The sequence below is a fragment of the Lepus europaeus genome, chromosome 12, assembly GCF_033115175.1.
Source record: "Lepus europaeus isolate LE1 chromosome 12, mLepTim1.pri, whole genome shotgun sequence".
Classification (NCBI taxonomy): Eukaryota; Metazoa; Chordata; class Mammalia; order Lagomorpha; family Leporidae; genus Lepus; species Lepus europaeus.
The window spans coordinates 11139458-11158024 of NC_084838.1; the positions used below are offsets into that span (position 1 = coordinate 11139458).

The window sequence follows — 18567 nt, forward strand, 5'->3', positions numbered from 1 at the left end:
AATGAAGCAAATAGATCATCTGGATTCTATCGGAATCCTCTCTGCCTCCCATTGTGTGAAAGCAACCTTACTGTGTTACTGTGACAGTTGATTTTGGTCTTGGGAAATGGTCTCCTGGAATTGATGCCTACTTACCTCCAAGGACTGGTCCTTTTCATCTACTTTTTGAAAAACCCACTTATAAATCCCAGGCTATCTGCCTCAAATTTTAAAGTTTTAAGCATTATCACAATCATAATAACCTCTGTTAAGCATTTATTGTAGGTCATGTGTGTGCTACTTTCTTTCACAGACTGTCATATCATTTAATCATCATACAACCAGCTATGACTGTTTCCATTTTATAGATGATACTGTGCTTGTTAATTTGATGAAGATTACAAAAGTGGTAGCAGAGTCAGGATTTGAATCCAAAGCCGTTGCACGCTCTACCTTCATATCATGTCGTAGATGTCTGATGGCATTTATCTCCTGAAACAAATAGAAAACCCATGGGATCATTTTTCTCATTGGTGTGGCTGTCCCATCCTTTTGTACCTTGCTTTCAGACAGACCCTTGGAGAAACTTCGTCAGTTAAAGTCCATTTCATCTTCTGCCATCTCTTTTTCATTTTTCCTCATTGAGGTAAGTTTATCTATTTCTCCTTTTTTGTAGCTAACCCTCTTAGTTCTCCCTGTGAAGTTGTATTTTCCATACAACTCTTATTCATTCTATCCTCTCTATTCTTCGGACATAATTTATATTTCAGTGTTCTGAAGAGCTGAACAGTGCTTCCAATGGAGGCTTAAACAGTGATTTTATTTGAAAACTATTACCAATGAAGATGGGATGAGGGAGGAAAGATGGAGAAAAGAGTGTCAGTGGACATGATGTTATAATTATTGGAGGAGGTCTTCATACACTGGAAAGCCTCAGAAAATTTGCAACATAATGGAAAGATCCTAAAGATAGAATACTTATACTGAATTTCCAGAAATACTGATACTGAATGGAATCCAGGTTGTATGATGGTATAACTAGTTCCCACCCTATTCTAAAACATGGAATGTTGCAAAGGGATCATAGATATTTTTATATAATATTATAATGGCTGGCATTTGTTATGAGTTTGATATATGCAAGACAATGTTTAAGCAATTAATACATAATTTGTATATGTCACAGACAGTTATCATATCACTGGATTCTAATAGACTAGTGTGCTTTCCCAGATCATATTTTGGGGCCCTGCCTTTCAGGGGATTTTATGGACCTAGTAAGATTGTCTTGCTAAAACTCATGCAGCCATCTAAACTGATGTGTTAATGTCAGTGGTTGATGAATTAAGGGTAGAGACTTGATCTGACAATGGCCTCTGTAGATGGGACTGATGGGAGGTCTTTGGGTCCTAAGGGCATGTCCTTGGATGGTGGTGAGACATTTGATTACTTCAGTTCAAGTTTAGCCTGGGTTCTCACTCTTCTTCCTGGCCTGCCATATGATCATTGCATTCTGCACCTGTTGTGACTAGCCTCATCAGATGCTGGACCATAGGGACACCCAGTCCTGTAACCTTGACTGTAAGCCGAAATGAGCCTTTTATTTTCAAAAAAGCTTTTCACAGGTATCTTAAAGTAGCAAAAAAGGACTTAATATGTGTGACATTATTTGAAAGATATTAGCAATGAAGATGGGATGGAGGAGGAGAGGGGAATAGAGAGCCGGTGGGCATCATGTTATAATTATCAGGAGTGGCCTTCTCCTAAGAAAGTTTGAAAAATGATAGGACCCTAAAGATAGAAGAATTTTACTGAATTTCCACAAATATTTTGATTGATAGAATGGGAGGATGTATGATGGTACAACTACTTCCCATTCTATTCCAAAACACAGAATGTTGTGAAGAGATTGTAGAGATGTTTTTGTATAATATTATCATAATGGCTGACATTTATCATGAGCTTGCTATGTGCAAGACATTATTAGCACTTAATACATAAATTAGATGTCACACAACGGTTATCAAATAATTTACTTCTAGCAGATATCCACTTTGCATATAAAAAATCCAAGGCATAGAAAGATTAGAGTACTCTCCCCAGGGTTGGTAACTGGGGGTCTGAGCCTTCAGGCAAGCAGTTCACTGCATAAGTCGGGACATGGGAGGTATGAACCAGATATTTCAAAGGAGGAGGAATGAAGACACTTCCAGAGAGGGGAGAAGTATTTTTAACTTCAGATATTTGTAATCACAATTTGTTTTTAATGAAAAATAAGAGGAATTCTCACCTTCTAGCAAGCTCTTCCTGCTAATTGCCAGTCTCCTTTCTGCTCATCAGTTGGTGAGCATGCGTGAGGACAGAGCTGTGCTTTCTTTTGCCTTCCTCACAGGATTAAATATAGTGACTGCAGATAGTCGGTGCTTCACATGTAATTGTTGAATTAATGATGAAATTCCTAGGGCATAGTAAAATATACATTCTACTCTGTTCTCCTAGTTAGCGTTCTCAGGGCCTGTTTCATGTCTTTATTCCTAAGGCTGTATATGAAAGGGTTCAGCATAGGGGTGACTACTGTGTAGATGACGGTGACCACACGATCCTTTGTCACTGAGTAGGTGGATGAGGGGCGAATATATACAGATATTATGGTACCATAGAACAGTGCCACGACTGTGAGATGGGACCCACAGGTGGAGAAGACCTTGTACCTGCCTCCGCCTGAAGGAACCCTGAGAACAGCACGCGTTATGTGGATGTAAGAGATGATAATGAAGATAAAAGGACTCATGATCACAAAGGAACCCTCCGTGAAGGCCAAAAGCTCATTGATGGAGGTATCAGAACAGGAGAGCGTTAGCAGTGGCTGGACATCACAAAAGAAGTGGTGGATGATGTTGGGCCCACAGAAGGAGAGACGGGCCATGAGAATTGTGTGGGTGAGTGAGTGGAGGTGGGACACCATCCAGGATGCTACCACCAGCAGGAGACAGCGCCTGGGGCTCATCGTCGAGGTGTAATGTAGTGGGTTGCAGATGGCTACGTAGCGGTCAATGGCCATGGCAGCCAGGAGGAAGCTGTCAGTGATTCCAAAGGCCACAAAGAAATACATCTGGGTGATGCACTGGGGAAAGAGGATGGTCTTTTTCTGTGCTAGCATGTTCATTAACATCTGTGGCACAATGACAGTAGTAAAGCAGATGTCAACCAAGGACAGGTTGGAAAGGAGGAAGTACATGGGAGTGTGGAGGCGAACATCCCCCCATATGGCTGCAATGATGACTGAGTTGCCAACCACATTGACGAGGTACATGGCCAGGAAGGTAGCAAAGAGCCACACCTGTTGTTTGGGGTCAGTAGTCAGTCCTAGAAGGAGGAATTCAGTCATGTGACTCTGGTTTCCTCTTGGCGTTGCAGTCCTGCAGACAAAAAGAATTAGGAAAAAACATTAGGTGTGTGTCCTGGCCTGCGTCTTCAATCTTACAGTTTGTACACCGTATAGGAGGAGCCATTCATGTACACTGCCATACATGTAGTCTGTGGTGCAGCTTCACAGGATTGGTGTTGACACACTCTGATTTCACTTGCAACTTCACAACCGGCTAATTAAATGAACTTGAATAAGGTTCTCTTGTTGTCCAAAAGACAAAACTTGTCATATCCAGGTTCTTAGGCTGTTTTGAGGACAGGTGTTCAGAAAATAATCATTTTGCTCAACTTCTGAAAGTGTTGTCTGTGACACATTTTCCTCCCCTCTGGTCTCATTTACTGTTCTGTGGAGCATCAGCCTCCACCTGATGCTTCTGGCCAGATTTCTCCCCCTCTCCCCCTCTCCCCCTCTCCCCCTCTCCCCCTCTCCCCCTCTCCCCCTCTCTCCCTCTCCCTCCTCCCCCTCTCTCCCCCTCTCCCCCTCTCCCCTTTCCCCTCTCCCCTTTTCTCTCTCACTCTCCCCTTTTTCCTCTCTCTCCCCTTTCTCCTCTACATAAGGAAATATTCTCACAGAAATGACATACAGTTTGTAGAGATTATATTCCTGTATTGGAACTCTCTTGGAAGAAATGAACCTTTGTCATGCATTTAGGAGTTTGATTGTGGGCAGAAAGGCCAGACTAGGAATGACTGTGACCTGGAAATTTGACATATCCATCAGGGTGTGGAATTGTCTAGGGAAGGTGGGAGATTGAAGAACTATTTCTAGCAAGGGGACCCTATTTCCCAGCACGGGGCCCTGTTTTTCAAGCAGGTGGGTAATGTGAAGGAGGACACAGAGGAACCAAGAAGGGCTGCCATTATAGGCAAGAAGAGTGCAAGAGTTGGTAGGATAGGAAGTGGAAATGTGAGAAGATAATAGCCTTAAAGCATAGCATCCTGAGAGAGATGAATGCTAAGGTGCTGAGGTTCAGGAATTGGTTCCTTATCCCCACCAAAGGCGAGAACCAAGGAGACTAAGCCAAGGCTCAGTCTTGGTGGGACTGAGGCACCCAGCCCTTTATCTACCAAGATGGGTACTTGGCTAAAATGGAGCAAGCCATAAAACCACCAGGGTATACAGTTAGAGCAGGTCAGCCGCCAATTGCGTTAAAATTGAGATCAGAGAAGAAAAGACCTTACACTCTTCATGTGTACTCACCTAGGGGCAGGATTGGCTTTGGAGAAAAGATCAGAAATAAGAACTTACGAATGGTGGTCAAGTAATCCCAGATCAACGAGGGCAGTGTTAAAGATGCTGGTTTTGAATTAGAGAAAGTCCACGTTCTGTACCCCCTGCGTCCTCCTCACCTTCTTTGACAATGAGTCAGAAGCAAATCTAAGTAGTAATGGTTTTTTATATGCAGTGATCTTGAATTAAATTCACTGCCCAGTTTGGGGGAATCCACACCACTTCACCCTTGACCACTTCAATAAGCATTGCATTGTAGCATTGGTTCCAGAAGCCTCTCCTTTCTGTCTGAGATGCTTGGTACTTGGTCCAAGTTGAGCTGTTCCAGAAAGGGGCCACTAAGTGATGGACAACATCTGGAGAGGTGCGTGAGGAAAGCCTGAGTCCAAGTCTGTTTTGCTCCCTACCTGCTGCTTCCAGTGCCTTGTGTGGTTCCTGACATGTGGTGGGTGCATAATACATGTTGGCTGATAGACTGAAGCAGCTTTGTTGCCTTTGCAAGACTGCATTTTTTAAAAAACTTTTATTTAATGAATATAAATTTCCAGTGTACAGCTTATGGATTACAATGGCTTCCCCCTCCCATAACTTCCCTCCCACCCGCAACCCTCCCCTCTCCCGCTCCCTCTCCCCTTCCATTTGCATCAAGATTCATTTTCAATTCTCTTTATATACAGAAGATCAATTTAGTATAAAGGTTTCAACAGTTTGCACCCACATAGACACACAAAGTGAAACAGACTGTTTGAGTACTAGTTATAGCATCAAATCAAAATGTACAGCACATTAAGGACAGAGATCCCACATGAGGAGCAAGTGCACAGTGGCTCCTGTTGTTGACCCAACAAATTGACACTCTAGTTTATGGCGCCAGTAACCACCCTAGGCTGTCGTCATGAATTGCCAAGGCTTTGGAAGTCTTCCAAGTTTGCTGACTCTGATCATATTTAGACAAGGTCATAAAAGACAGGGTGAGGATAGTAACCAATGATCCTAAGAGTGGCATTTACCAGGTTTGAACAATTATACAGCATAAAGTGGGGAAGAGGACCATCAGTACACACAGGTTGGGAGTAGAGCCATTGGTGGTAGAGTAGAGGTTATGATTACAAAGGAATGAGGCCCAAGTACGCTAGACAGGGTCTAGAACAAAGGACAGAGTCATTATTAGAGGAGCTAAGAAAGGTGCTGTCTAAGCTACAATTAAGTTTTCTGATTGAGAGGCAAATAGAACCTGATAGAAGGGGCTTGATAATAATCTGGTGGGCTTTAGGCCTTGTAAGTTAAGAGGCCCAGACCTATCTATCTCTTCACATGGGGTATATCCTAAGGGAGGTGTGAACCTCCTAGAGGAAGGCACTCTGTTGACTTTCATTACTTGGCTGGCCTGGGAGGAGAGCTGGCCAGGTAAAGGCAGGGGGGCATCTCTAACAAGAAATTTACAGTTCTGCCTGCAATGTTGCTGACCCTACTTGACCATCCCCTCAGCTGCGGTGGTCACTTTGGAAGTTGGGCTGAGTGAAGGGCTTTTCAGCTTAGAGCCAATAAGATCTGTGGCTCTGACCTGGGCATCCTTCGACTCCAGGGCAGGTCCATTTCCAGTGATCCAACTCTTGGCAGAGCTGCCAGGGCTCTTCACAAGCTGACTTCTGCTGAAGCCCAGGCTTACCACATTGAAAGCCACTGCAGTGGACTGGCCTGTTGGGTCTCCTTTGCATTTTGTATCAGTAACTGGAAGAACAGTCTCTTAGGGTTAGGGAGCCAACGGGAAAAGTTCATGATTTGTCCCAGAGGATTTGGGTTCTAGTTCTGGTTCAGATAGTCACTAGCTATTTACCCTTTTGCAAAATTGTTAAAACAGATTTTTAACATTCTCACCACAAAAATTTTATAAATTGGTGAGGTGATGGATACATTAATAATCTTTTTATAATCTAATCTTTTGGGGCTGGTGTTATGGTGTCGTGGGTAAGGTCGCTGCCTACAGTGCCTACATCCCATATGGGCACCAGTTTAAGTCCTGGCTGTTCCACTTCTGGTCCAGCTCCCTGCTAATGTGCCTGGGAAAACAGCAGAGGATGGCCCAAATGCTTGGGCTCCTGAAACCATTGAGATCTGGAACAAGCTCCTGACTCCTGGCTTCAGACTGGCCCTGCTCTGGTTGTTGTGGCCATCTGGGGAGGGCACCAGTGGATGGAAGACCTTTACATTTCTCTTTGTAACTCTGCCTTTCAAATAAAAAATAAATCTATAGTTATATAGAGCTCAACTATAAAATACACAATTATCTTTCAATTCAAATAAGAGGAGAACTGGAATAAGAATACATAATAAATGTAAGTGGTTTTCAAAATAAATATTAAATGACAAAAGGGAAAAAATGAACAGCAAAATTCAATGACCCATAATACAACTAAAAACAAAAATAATTTTATCTTGACCTCCAGGCCAGGAGAAAACCCAAGAAAATAAAATTATGTGTTCGTTTTTGTCAGTAAATATGATGCAAAATTCCAAATAAAGCAATAAAAAAATCTAATACAGCATTAAAATAATATATTACATATATGTTTGTCCCAGTAAAGCAAGGATGGCTTAACATTGAAAATGTTCATCAGTATACTTCTCCACATTAATAAAGGAAAATATAATTTTAGTTCAAGTAGAACAATCTTTTTCCAAAGTTCAATATCTGCTTATAATTCATTTTGTTTAGAGAATATTTTTAATTTGACAAAAGCTATGTATACCAAAACCCTACAGCATACATCATAGTAAGTGGAGAAACTTTGGCGCATTCCTTTTAAGATAAGAAACAGCTTCGAATACCCACTATCACTATAACACTAAATGGTTAACATTAAAAGTAAAGAAAAAAGAAGCAGATGGAGGGTAAAGTACATAAATTTCATTATTTAAGGACAAAAGGATAATCCTTGGAAAAGAATAGAATCAATTCATAAACTATTAGAACCAATAAGAGTTCAACAAGGTGGTTACTGGATACATATCAACTTAAAAATAAATTCAATAGCATTTCTCCTATGAAAAATAACCAATATATAATAAGATACTATTCATTGTTTCAGCAAAAACTCTAAAGCAGTAGGAATGAATTTACCTAGGAATACACAACACTATGATATTGAAACATTTTAAAGTCTAACAAAGGATGTACCCCTAGATTAGAATAAATGGAGAGAAATTCCATCTTGGAATAAGTAGCATTATAAAAAGTTATTTCCCATTTAATCCATACATTTAGTTCAAATTCAATTGAAAGAACTTGGAGTTTTTTGAAATTCTTGATAAATTTATGCCCAAATCTACATATAACAATAAAGACCTGGAAGTAGCCAAGTCAGACTTTAAATGAAGAGTAATGAGAAGGCACTTGTCTTTTCTGACGTTAAGACTAATGAAAGTTCATACTACTCTGACACAGTAGAGTTTTGATACAAAAAAGACAAAAGACCAATAGGAAAGCTAACATGCAGGTCAGAGAGTGACCTACAATTTATATAAGAACTTAATACAGGGGGCCAGTGCTGTGGTGTAGCGAGTAAAGCCGCTGCCTGCAGTGCCGGTTCGAGTCCTGGCTGCTCCACTTCCCATCCAGTACTCTGCTATGGCCTGGGAAAGCACCTGCATGGGAGACCCAGAAGGAATTCCTGGCTTCTGGCTTCGAATTGGCACAGCTCCAGCCATTGCGGCCTACTGGGGAATGAACCAGCAGATGGAAGACACCCCCCTCCGCCCCGCCTCTCCTTCTCTATCTGTGTAACTCTAACTTTCAAATAAATAAAGTAATAATAAAAAAATACAGGAAAATGGTGACACTATAAAGTTAATTGAAAGTAGGTTTTAGTAAAGAATAAGAATAGGAATAGGAGAGGGAGTAGGAAAAAGGGGGGGGGAGTGCAGGTGGGAGGGAGGGCAGGGTGGAAAGAATCACTATGTTCCTAAATTTGTATATATGAAATGCATGAAGTTTGTATACCTTAAATAAAAGGATTCTAATTAATACCATTGGGTGAACTCTTCAATTAACACACAATTATTCTTATTATTAGGTGTTTAAATTTAACTGAAAAGTGATCCCTGTTAAATATAAGAGTGGGAATAAGAGAGGAAAGAGATGTACAGTTCGGCACATGCTCACTCGGACTTAGCCCTAATGGTAGAGCTAGAAATGTGCCAGGGGATTCCAATTCAGTCCCATCAAGGTGGCATGTACCAGTGCCATCTTACTTGTTAAAAGTGATCAGTTTAAGTTCATAATTGATCATAATGATGGGATTAAGTGTCAAAGGGATTACATAAATACGACCAGTGTCTGCAAATAATAATTGATAGAATTAAAAAGGAGAGGATGATTCCACATGGTTAGCAGGATATGCAGCAGACTCATAGAATGGCAAATGCCCTAAACAGCACTCTGGCCTCAGAATCGGTCCTAAAGGCATTCAGATCTGGCTAAAAAGTCCATGAGAGTTTCTCAGGTATGAAAAGCCAAGACACTGTGGCAAAAAAAAAAAAAGACCTAAATGAAAAACTCTGTGAGTGAGATCTCACTGGGAAGAACAGGCCATCAAAGAAGGCAGTACCTTTCTCTGAAGGGAGGAGAGAACTTCCACTTTGACTTTGGCCTTGTCTAAACAAGATCGGAGTTGGTGACCTCAAGAGGCTTCCGTAGCCTTGGCAGCTCATGACAAGAGCCTCGGGTGATTACTGACGTCGTAAATAAGAGTGTCAATTGTTAAATCAACAACGGAGCCACTGTGCACTTACTTCCCATATAAGACCTCTGTCCTTAATGTGTTGTACTATGTGAATTAATGGTAAAACTACTACCCAAACAGTACTCTATACTTTGTGTGTCTTTGTGGATGCCATCTGTGAAATCTACTTAGTATATACTAAACTGATCTTTTGCATATAAAGATAATTGAAAATGAATTGTGATGAAGAATGGGATGTGAGAGGGAGTGGAAGATGGGATGGCTGTGGGTGGGAGGGAGGTTATGGGGGGAGAAAGCCACTATAATCCAAAAGTTGTACTTTGTAATTTATATTTATTAAATAAAATTTAAAAGAAAAAGAAAAAACACCAATGGGGAAAGAATGGGATGTTTGGGAGTCTTGGAAAAACTGTCCTGTTCTATTGAAGATAACCAAAGAGAATTGCCATATGACACACCTAGAAAGGTACAGTCCTGAGGGATTATGGTCTTATATGTGACACATGAAACTCTAAGGTAAATAGGAAAAAAATCAAAGAATTTCATTGAGTTAGGAGGGAAAGAACTTAAATAAAACTCTCAACATTGAAAAAAAGCTAAAAGACAAAATTTGATTACACCATAATTTAAATGAAATAAACAGACACATGAAAGACTGGGAGATATTTGCAATGTTCAGCAGAGGTGCTATTAGCTACAATATGCAATTATTACTTTCATACCAGAAATGAAAATACCAGAAACCTGATAGAAGAATGTGCAAGAAAGTGTATGAAGAGGTGTTCAGATTCCTTAATCATCAGGTAAATGAAGAACCATATTTCATTTTTCAAGTGTTGGCTCAGTCAACAGAAAGGGGAGTGAGGACAGATGTCGGCAGGCTGGGGACACGGGCTCATTGTGCACTGTCTGTGGAATGGAGACTGATGCAATACTCCAAGTACAACTGCCTGGCATGGGTAACATTCCCTGAGTGGTGCTCAAGTATTTCCTTATAGAATATAAAGTCATGAGGGACAGATTTATCTTTGTAAATCCTGGGTTTTTGGGGATGGGGTGATCTTAGAACTTATTTCATAGGTTTCCAACTTGCGTTCCCTGGGAGACTTAGGGATCACCCAAGAAAGGTTGGAAGGCTGAATAGAAAGAGCTACAGGTCTCCTGTGGTCAGAGAAGTCCTGCTACTTATGCATTTTATATGTTGAATAAGTACATATGAAGCAGTATGAAACAGTAGTTGAAAATAACATTTTCATTCAAATAGGGGAAATGTTGAGGCCCAGAGATATATCAAACTAAGTCATCAGCTGGAAGTGGTATGGCAACCCAGGTCTTAGCAGGAGTTCATTCTCTGACAACTCTTATGTATCAGCTCTTGGTCCATGTGACTCTGAAGTTCATAGGTTGAGGTGAGGCATAGAATTTGAAGCTGTGCTCAGGAGACCTGGCTTTGGGGACAACTGGAAGTCTAGCCAACAGAGCTAGAGTCTATCTGTCAGTATGAGGACAGCTACAACTGTTTCTCTTAAAATGCAGAACCTCTTCCCATGGGGTCTCACCCACCAGTAACCAATCCTTCTGTTGTCACGTGAGTGGAGGAGAAGCTGAGGAGTGTGGAGACTGTGGCATCGGAAGTAGAGGCAGTAGGAAGATGACCCAGTGATGGCATACAAAATAATTTCTCAGCTTCTAGCATTCTATAATTGGAGGACCTGCATATAGTGATGGGATGAAAGATAACAGCTACTTACTCAGAAAGGGAATGCTGACCTCCAGGGTAGCCAGTCAAGGTTCCAGGCATCTTCCCCTCCACTTCATTGGCCATGGTGGTTAGGGGAGGAATTGGGACTTGGAGCACAGGTAGACTTCTATCAGGTAAGACCTGGGCTTCCTGTGGGAGGTAGCAGGATTCTCTACACCCGAAGAGTTCTGTGGATGTTTCTGGCACCTCAGCCACTTTCCCTTCTTCCTTAAGGGTAGCAATCCTTCCACATAGCCTCAGGTATGAGGAACATGTGGTTTTTTTCCATCCCCATTATCATCACTGGCTCCTTCAGGTTTCATCAAATGGTGAGTAGGGGGTGGGGACCTGCAAGGAGGTGATTTCCCATCATGTGTCTTCACCCCAAGGAGACAGGCACTCTATCCACACACACCCCTCCCCAGGGAGCTCATTAGGGAAGGAGGCTTGGGAGAGCAGTAGAGACTGTGGAAGTTCAGGATTGCACAGTCACGGTGGTGAGTTTCTTCAAATCATAGATAATTGGTGTCTTGCTATTATTGTGATTTTTGAAAGAGATTGAGGTAGGTAAGTAGAGAAGGCTTGGGCCTGGGCCTGTCCTAGGATGCTGGGGGGAGGATACACGATGCCATAGTAAGAATCCTGTGAGTAAAGATTCCTAGGCTCTAGCCATGAGTAGCTATGGTATGGGGAAAACTTTTTTTTTTTATTAAAGGATTAGTTTATTTCTTTTTTTAAAAACTTTTATTTAATGAATATAAATTTCCAAAGTACAGCTTATGGATTACAATGGCTTCCCCCTCCCATAAATTCCCTCCTACCCACAACCTTCCCCTCTCCCACTCCCTCTCCCCTTCCACTCACATCAAGATTCATTTTCAATTCTCTTTATATACAGAAGATCAATTTAGTATATATTAAGTAAAGATTTCAACAGTTCGCACCCACATAGAAACACAAAGTGAAACATACTGTTTGAGTACTAGTTATAGCATTAAATCACAATGTACAGCACATTAAGGACAGAGATCCCACATGAGGAGCAAGTGCACAGTGGCTCCTGTTGTTGACCCAACAAATTGACACTCTAGTTTATGGCGCCAGTAACCACCCTAGGCTCTCGTCATGAGTTACCAAGGCTATGGAAGCCTTCCAAGTTTGCCGACTCTGATCATATTTAGACAAGGTCATAAAAGACAGGGTGAGGATAGTAACCAATGATCCTAAGAGTGGCATTTACCAGGTTTGAACAATTATACAGCATAAAGTCTGGAGAGAAGAGATATATATTACACAACTTATACGCACATGCACAAACACATATACATACAGATAGCTTTCATTTGCTGATTGTCTGCAACAGCCTGGACTGAAACAGGCTTAACTTCTGTGAGGTCATACTTTTTTTGGCTCCACATGTGAGTGAGATCATATGATAACTTTTTTAAAACTTTTATTTAATAAATATAAATTACAAAGTACAACTTTTGGATTATAGTGTTTTTTTCCTCCCATAACCTCCCTCCCACCAGCAGTCATCCCATCTCCCACTCCCTCTCACATCCCATTCTTCATCACGATTCATTTTCAATTATCTTTATATAGAGAAGATCAACTTAGTATATACTAAGTAAATATTTCAACAGACTGTTCCAACTAAGATACACAGATACACAAAATATAAAGTAATGTTTGAGTACTAGTTTACCATTAATTCGCATAGTACAATACATGAAAGACAGAGGTCCTACATGGGGAGTAAGTGCACAGTGACTTCCATTGTTGATTTAACAATTGACACTCTTATTTACAATGTCAGTAATCACCCAAGGCTCTTGTCATGAGCTGAGAAGGCTATGGAAGCCTCTTGAGGTCACCAACCCCGGTATTGTTTAGACAAGGCCATAGTCAAAGTGGAAGTTCTCTCCTCCCTTCAGAGAAAGGTACTGCCTTCTTTGATGGCCTGTTCTTCCCAGTGGGATCTCACTCACAGAGATTTTCATTTAGGTCATTTTTTTTTTGCCACAGTGTCTTGGCTTTCCATGCCTGAGAAACTCTCATGGGCTTTTAGCCAGATCCAAATGCCTTAAGAGCTGATTCTGAGGCCAGAGTGCTGATAGGGCATTTGCCATTCTATGAGTCTGCTGCATATCCTGCTAACCATGTAGAATCATCCTCTCCTTTTTAATTCTATCAATTATTATTTGCAGACACTGGTCGTATTTATGTAATCCCTTTGACACTTAATCCCATCATTATGATCAATTATGAACTTAAACTGGTCACTTTAACAAGTAAGATGGTTTTGGTACATGCCACCTTGATGGGATTGAATTGGAATCCCCTGGCACATTTCTAGCTCTACCATTAGGGGTAAGTCTGAGTGAGCATGTGCCGAACTGTACATCTCTTTCCTCTCTTATTCCCACTCTTACATTTAACAGGGATCACTTTTCAATTAAATTTGATTTTTTTTTTGACAGAGTTAGACAGAAAGGTCTTCCTTCTGTTGGTTCACCCCCAAATGGCCGCTATGGCCGGTGCGCTGCGCCGATCCGAAGCCAGGAGCCAGGTGCTTCTCCTGGTCTCCCATGGGGTGCAGGGCCCAAGGACTTGGGCCATCCTCCACTGCCTTCCCAGGCCACAGCAGAGAGCTGGCCTGGAAGAGGGGCAACCGGGACAGAATCTGGCATCTCGTCTGGGACTAGAACCACGGGTGCCGGCGCCGCAGGGGAGAATTAGCCTAGTGAACCACGGTGCCAGCTTTTCAGTTACATTTAAACACCTAAGAATAATTGTGTGTTAATTAAAGAGTTCAACCAATGGCATTAAGTAGAACAAAAAAATACTAAAAGGAATAAGATAGTAAGTTGTTCCTCGACAGTCAGGACAAGAGCGGATCCAGTCATTGTTCCTCATAGTGTCCATTTTATATCTACAGATTTCCTTTTAGGTGCTCAGTTAGTTGTCACTGATCAGGGAGAACATATGATATTTGTCCCTTTGGGACTTGCTTCTTTCTTTTTTTTTTAAACTTTTATTTAGTAAATATAAATTTCCAAAGTACAGCTTATGGAGTACAATGGCTTCCCCCCCCCCCCCATAACTTCCCTTCCACCGCAACCCTCCCAACTCCCACTCCCTCTCCCATTCCATTCACATCAAGATTCATTTTCATTTATCCTTATATGCAGAAGATCAATTTAGTATATATTAAGTAAAGATTTCAACAGTTTGCACCCACACAGAACATAAAGTGTAAAATACTGTCTGAGTACTAGTTATAGCATTAATTCACATTGAACAACACATTAAGGACAGAGATCCTACATGAGGAGCAAGTGCACAGTGACTCCTGTTGTTGACTTAACAATTTGACACTCTTGTTTATGGTGTCAGTAATCTCCCTAGGCTCTAGTCATGAGTTGCCAAGGCTATGGAAGCCTTTTGAGTTCTCCGACTTTGATCTTTAGACAAGGTCATAGTCAAAGTGGAAGTTCTCTCCTCCCTTCAGAGAAAGGTTCCTCCTCCTTTGATGGCCCCATTCTTTCCACTGGGATCTCACTTGCAGAGATCTTTCATTTAGGTCCTCTTTTTTTTTTCTGCCAGAGTGTCTTGGCTATCCATGCCTACAGTACACTCATGGGCTCTTGAGCCAGATCCGAGTGCCTTAAGGGCTGATTCTGAGGCCAGAGTGTTGTTTAGGACATCTGCCATTCTATGAGTCTGCTGTGTATCCCGCTTCCCATGTTGGATCCTTCTTTCCCTTTTGATTCTATCAGTTAGTTTTAGCAGAAACTAGTCTTGTTTATGTGATCCCTTTGACTCTTAGACCTATCAGTGTGATCAGTTGTGAACTGAAATTGATCACTTGGACTAGTGATATGGCATTGATACATACAATCTTGATGGGATTGTATTAGAATCCCCTGGCACATTTCTAACTCTACCATTTGCGGCAAGTCCGATTGAGCATGTCCCAAATTGTACACCTCCTCCCTCTCTTATTCCCACTCTTATATTTAACAGCAATCACTTTTCAGTTAAATTTAAACACCTAAGAATAATTGTGTGTTAATTACAGAGTTCAACCAATAGTATTAAGTAGAACAAAAAAAAATACCAAAAGGGATAAAGTATTAAGTTGTATATCAGCACTCAGGACAAGGGCCGATCAAGTCACTGTTTCTCATAGTGTCCATTTCACTTCAACAGGTTTCCTTTTTGGTGCTCGGTTAGTTGTCACTGATCAGGGAAAACAATGATATTTGTCCCTCTGGGACTGTCTTATTTCACTCAGCATGATGTTTTCCAGATTCCTCCATTTTGTTGCAAATGACCGGATTTCATTGTTTTTTACTGCTCTATCGAATTCTATAGAGTGCATATCCCATAATTTCTTTATCCAGTCTACTGTTGATGTGCATTTTGGTTGATTCCATGTCTCTTAGCTGTGTCCAGGAATCTATCCATTTCTGATAGATTTCCCTGTTTGCTGGCATATAAGTCTTTGTAGTAATTTCTGATGATTCTTTTTATTTCTGTGATGTCGTTAAATTTCCTTTTTCATCTCTGAGTTTATTGATTTGGGTCTTTTCTCTTTTAGTTAGTTGGGCCAGTGGGGGTGTCAATTTTATTCATTTTTTCAAAAAACTGGCTCCTTGTTTGATTTTTTATAATGTTTTTTTTTTTTTACTCAATCCTGTTGGTTTCTTCTCTGATTTTAATTATTTCTCTCCTCCTACTAGATTTGGGTCTGGTTTGCTGCAGATTTTCTAGATCCTTCAGATGAATTGAAAGCTCATCTATTTGGTGCCTTTCCAATTTCTTGATGTAGGCACCTATTGATATAAACTTTCCTCTTAACACTGCTTTTGCTGTATCCCATAAGTTTTGATATGTTGTGCTGTTATCCTCATTTACTTCCAGAAAATTTTTGATTTCTCTTTTGATTTCTTCTATGACTCAGTGTTCATTCAGGAGCATGTTGTTCAGTCTCCATGTGTTTGCATACTCTCTAGGGATTCCCGAGTTGCTAATTTCCAACTTCATTCCACTGTGGTCTGAGAAGCTGCATGGTATGATTCTAATTCTTTTGAATTTGCTGAGACTTGCTTTATGGCCTAGTATGTGGTCAGTCCTAGAGTATGTTCCATGTACTGCTGAGAAGAATATAAATTCTTTATGTATAGGATGAAAAGTTCTATAGATAGCTGTTAGATTCATTTGACTATAGTGTCTATTAAATCTGCTGTTTCCTTGTTGATCTCTGTTGTTGATCTGTCTATTGCTGAAAGTGGAGTAGTGAAGTCCCCCAATACTATTGTATTGGAGTCTAAGTCTCCCTTTAAGTCCCTTAACATATCTTTTAAGTAAACCGGTGCCCTGTAACTAGGTGCACATATGGTTATAATAGCTACATCTTCCTGTTGAATTGATCCCTTAATGATTATATAGTGCCCCTCTTTGTCTCTCTTCACAGTTTTTGTGTTAAAGTTTATTTTGTCTGATATTAAGATGGCTACGCCAGCTCTTTTTTGGTTTCTGTTGGCATGGAATATCTTTTTCCAATGTTTCACTTTCAGTCTGCATGTATCTTTGTTGGAAAGATGTGTTTCTTGTAAGCAACAAATAGATGGGTTGTGTTCCTTAACCCATTCAACCAGTCTGTGTCTTTTAACTGGGGAGTTGAGGCCATTTACATTCAAGGTGATTGTTGATAAGCAGTGACTTTGCCCTGCCATTTTTCTAAAGATATTTCTAATATATGCTTTGAACTTTCTGTGATCTTTTACTGTGAGGTTTTCTTCCTTTATCTTCTTTAATGTTGATGGCTGTGTTTCTGTGTTTCTGTGTGTAACACATCTTTAAGCATCTTTTGCAGGGCTGGATGAGTGGTGACAAATTCTTTCAATTTCTGTTTGCTATGAAAGGTCTTTATTTCACCTTCATTTGCAAATGAGAGCTTTGCAGGATATAATATTCTGGGCTGGCAGTTTTTCTCTCTTAGTACCTGGGCTATGTCTCACCATTCCCTCCTAGCCTATAGGGTTTCTGTTGAGAAATCTGCTGTGAATCTGATTGGAGATCCTCTGAGAGTAATCTGACGTTTCTCTCTTGCGCATTTTAGAATATTTAAGTTTCACTGTGGTGAGTTTGATTACAATATGTCGTGGTGAGGATCTCTTTTGGTCATGTTTATTAGGGGTTCTATGAGCTTCCTGTACTAGGATGTCTCTGTCCTTCTCCAAACCTGGGAAGTTCTCTGCAAGTATCTCTCTAAAAAGGCCTTCTAATCCTTTCTCCCTCTCCATGCCTTCAGGAACTCCTAGAACCCAAATGTTGGGTTTTTTAATAGTATCCTGTAGATTCCTGACAATATTTTTTAGATTTCTAATTTCCTCTTCTTTTCTTTGGTTTGACTGTATACTTTCCTGTGCTCTGTCTTCTGATATTCTCTCTTCTGCCTCATTGATTCTGTTTTTAAGGCCCTCAAATGTGTTTTTAATTTGTTCTATGAATTCTTCATTTCATTTTGGTTTCTCTTTAATATCTCAATTTCATGTTCTATTAAATTCCTCATTTCATTTTGATTCCTCCTCAAGATTTCATTTTCACGAGAGATTTTCTGTCCTGTCCTGTATGGATTTCTGTAGTTCATGCATTTGTTTTTGATTACTTCTAAATGTTCTTATCATAAATTCTTGAATTCCATATCTTGCATTTCTTATATCATCATCTTCATAATCTTGTATTGGAGTGTCATGTCATTTGGGAGTGTCATGATGTCTTCCTTTTTCTTGTTTCCTCGGTTGTTGCATTTGTTGTTTGGCATTGTGGAGATATTCTTTGTTTCTTTTTTTTTTTCTTGCTGTGGTGGCTTTTCTTGTTATACCATGACTCTAGAATAAGTGATGAATCTCCAGAGGCTTGTAATGGGTGTAACCAGAGAGCTCTGTTCAGTTCTTCAGGGTTAAGGGTGTGCCAAAGGTGACACATTCAGGTTTGGCGTGGTAAATCTTCTCTCCTTTTTTTTTTTTTTTAAAAACATTCAGAAGGGAAGTAATTCCGCTCAGCTGAGCTCTTCTCCTTGATGGCAATCAGTGCCTGAGCACTAGACCAAGTAGGTTAATATTCATCTGCTCTGTCCCAAGGACCACACAAAGATCTGTGCAGTCCTCAGTGTAAGCTCAGATTCCCCAGCAGGGTCTCTCACCGGGGTTGCCAAAGTTACCGAGTTTGTGGTGTCTCCCACCAAAACTACTCACATCTCCACCACACCGTGAGTTCTCCCATATACCCTTAATTATTATTTTTTTTATCACAGTCCCAGTTCATAAGCTCCACACATTCACTAGAACTTAGTGTCCTGTTGTTACTCCCTACTAGAGTCAGGTTTTTCTGTTTGGTTGAGGATGGGCACAGCCCTGAGCTGGTGCAGCTGT

General features: G+C 40.7%; 1 protein-coding gene across 1 annotated transcript; it reads right to left on the reverse strand.

The window, feature by feature from the left end:
- Positions 1 to 2461: 2461 nt before the first annotated feature.
- LOC133770910 (olfactory receptor 1L4-like) lies at positions 2462 to 11206 on the reverse strand. The gene is made up of 2 exons (XM_062206705.1): positions 11133 to 11206; positions 2462 to 3398 (listed from the first exon to the last, which is right to left on the reverse strand). Exons 1-2 carry the CDS (start codon positions 11204 to 11206, stop codon positions 2462 to 2464), a joined length of 1011 nt encoding a protein of 336 aa, XP_062062689.1.
- Between the last annotated feature and the right edge of the window lie 7361 nt (positions 11207 to 18567).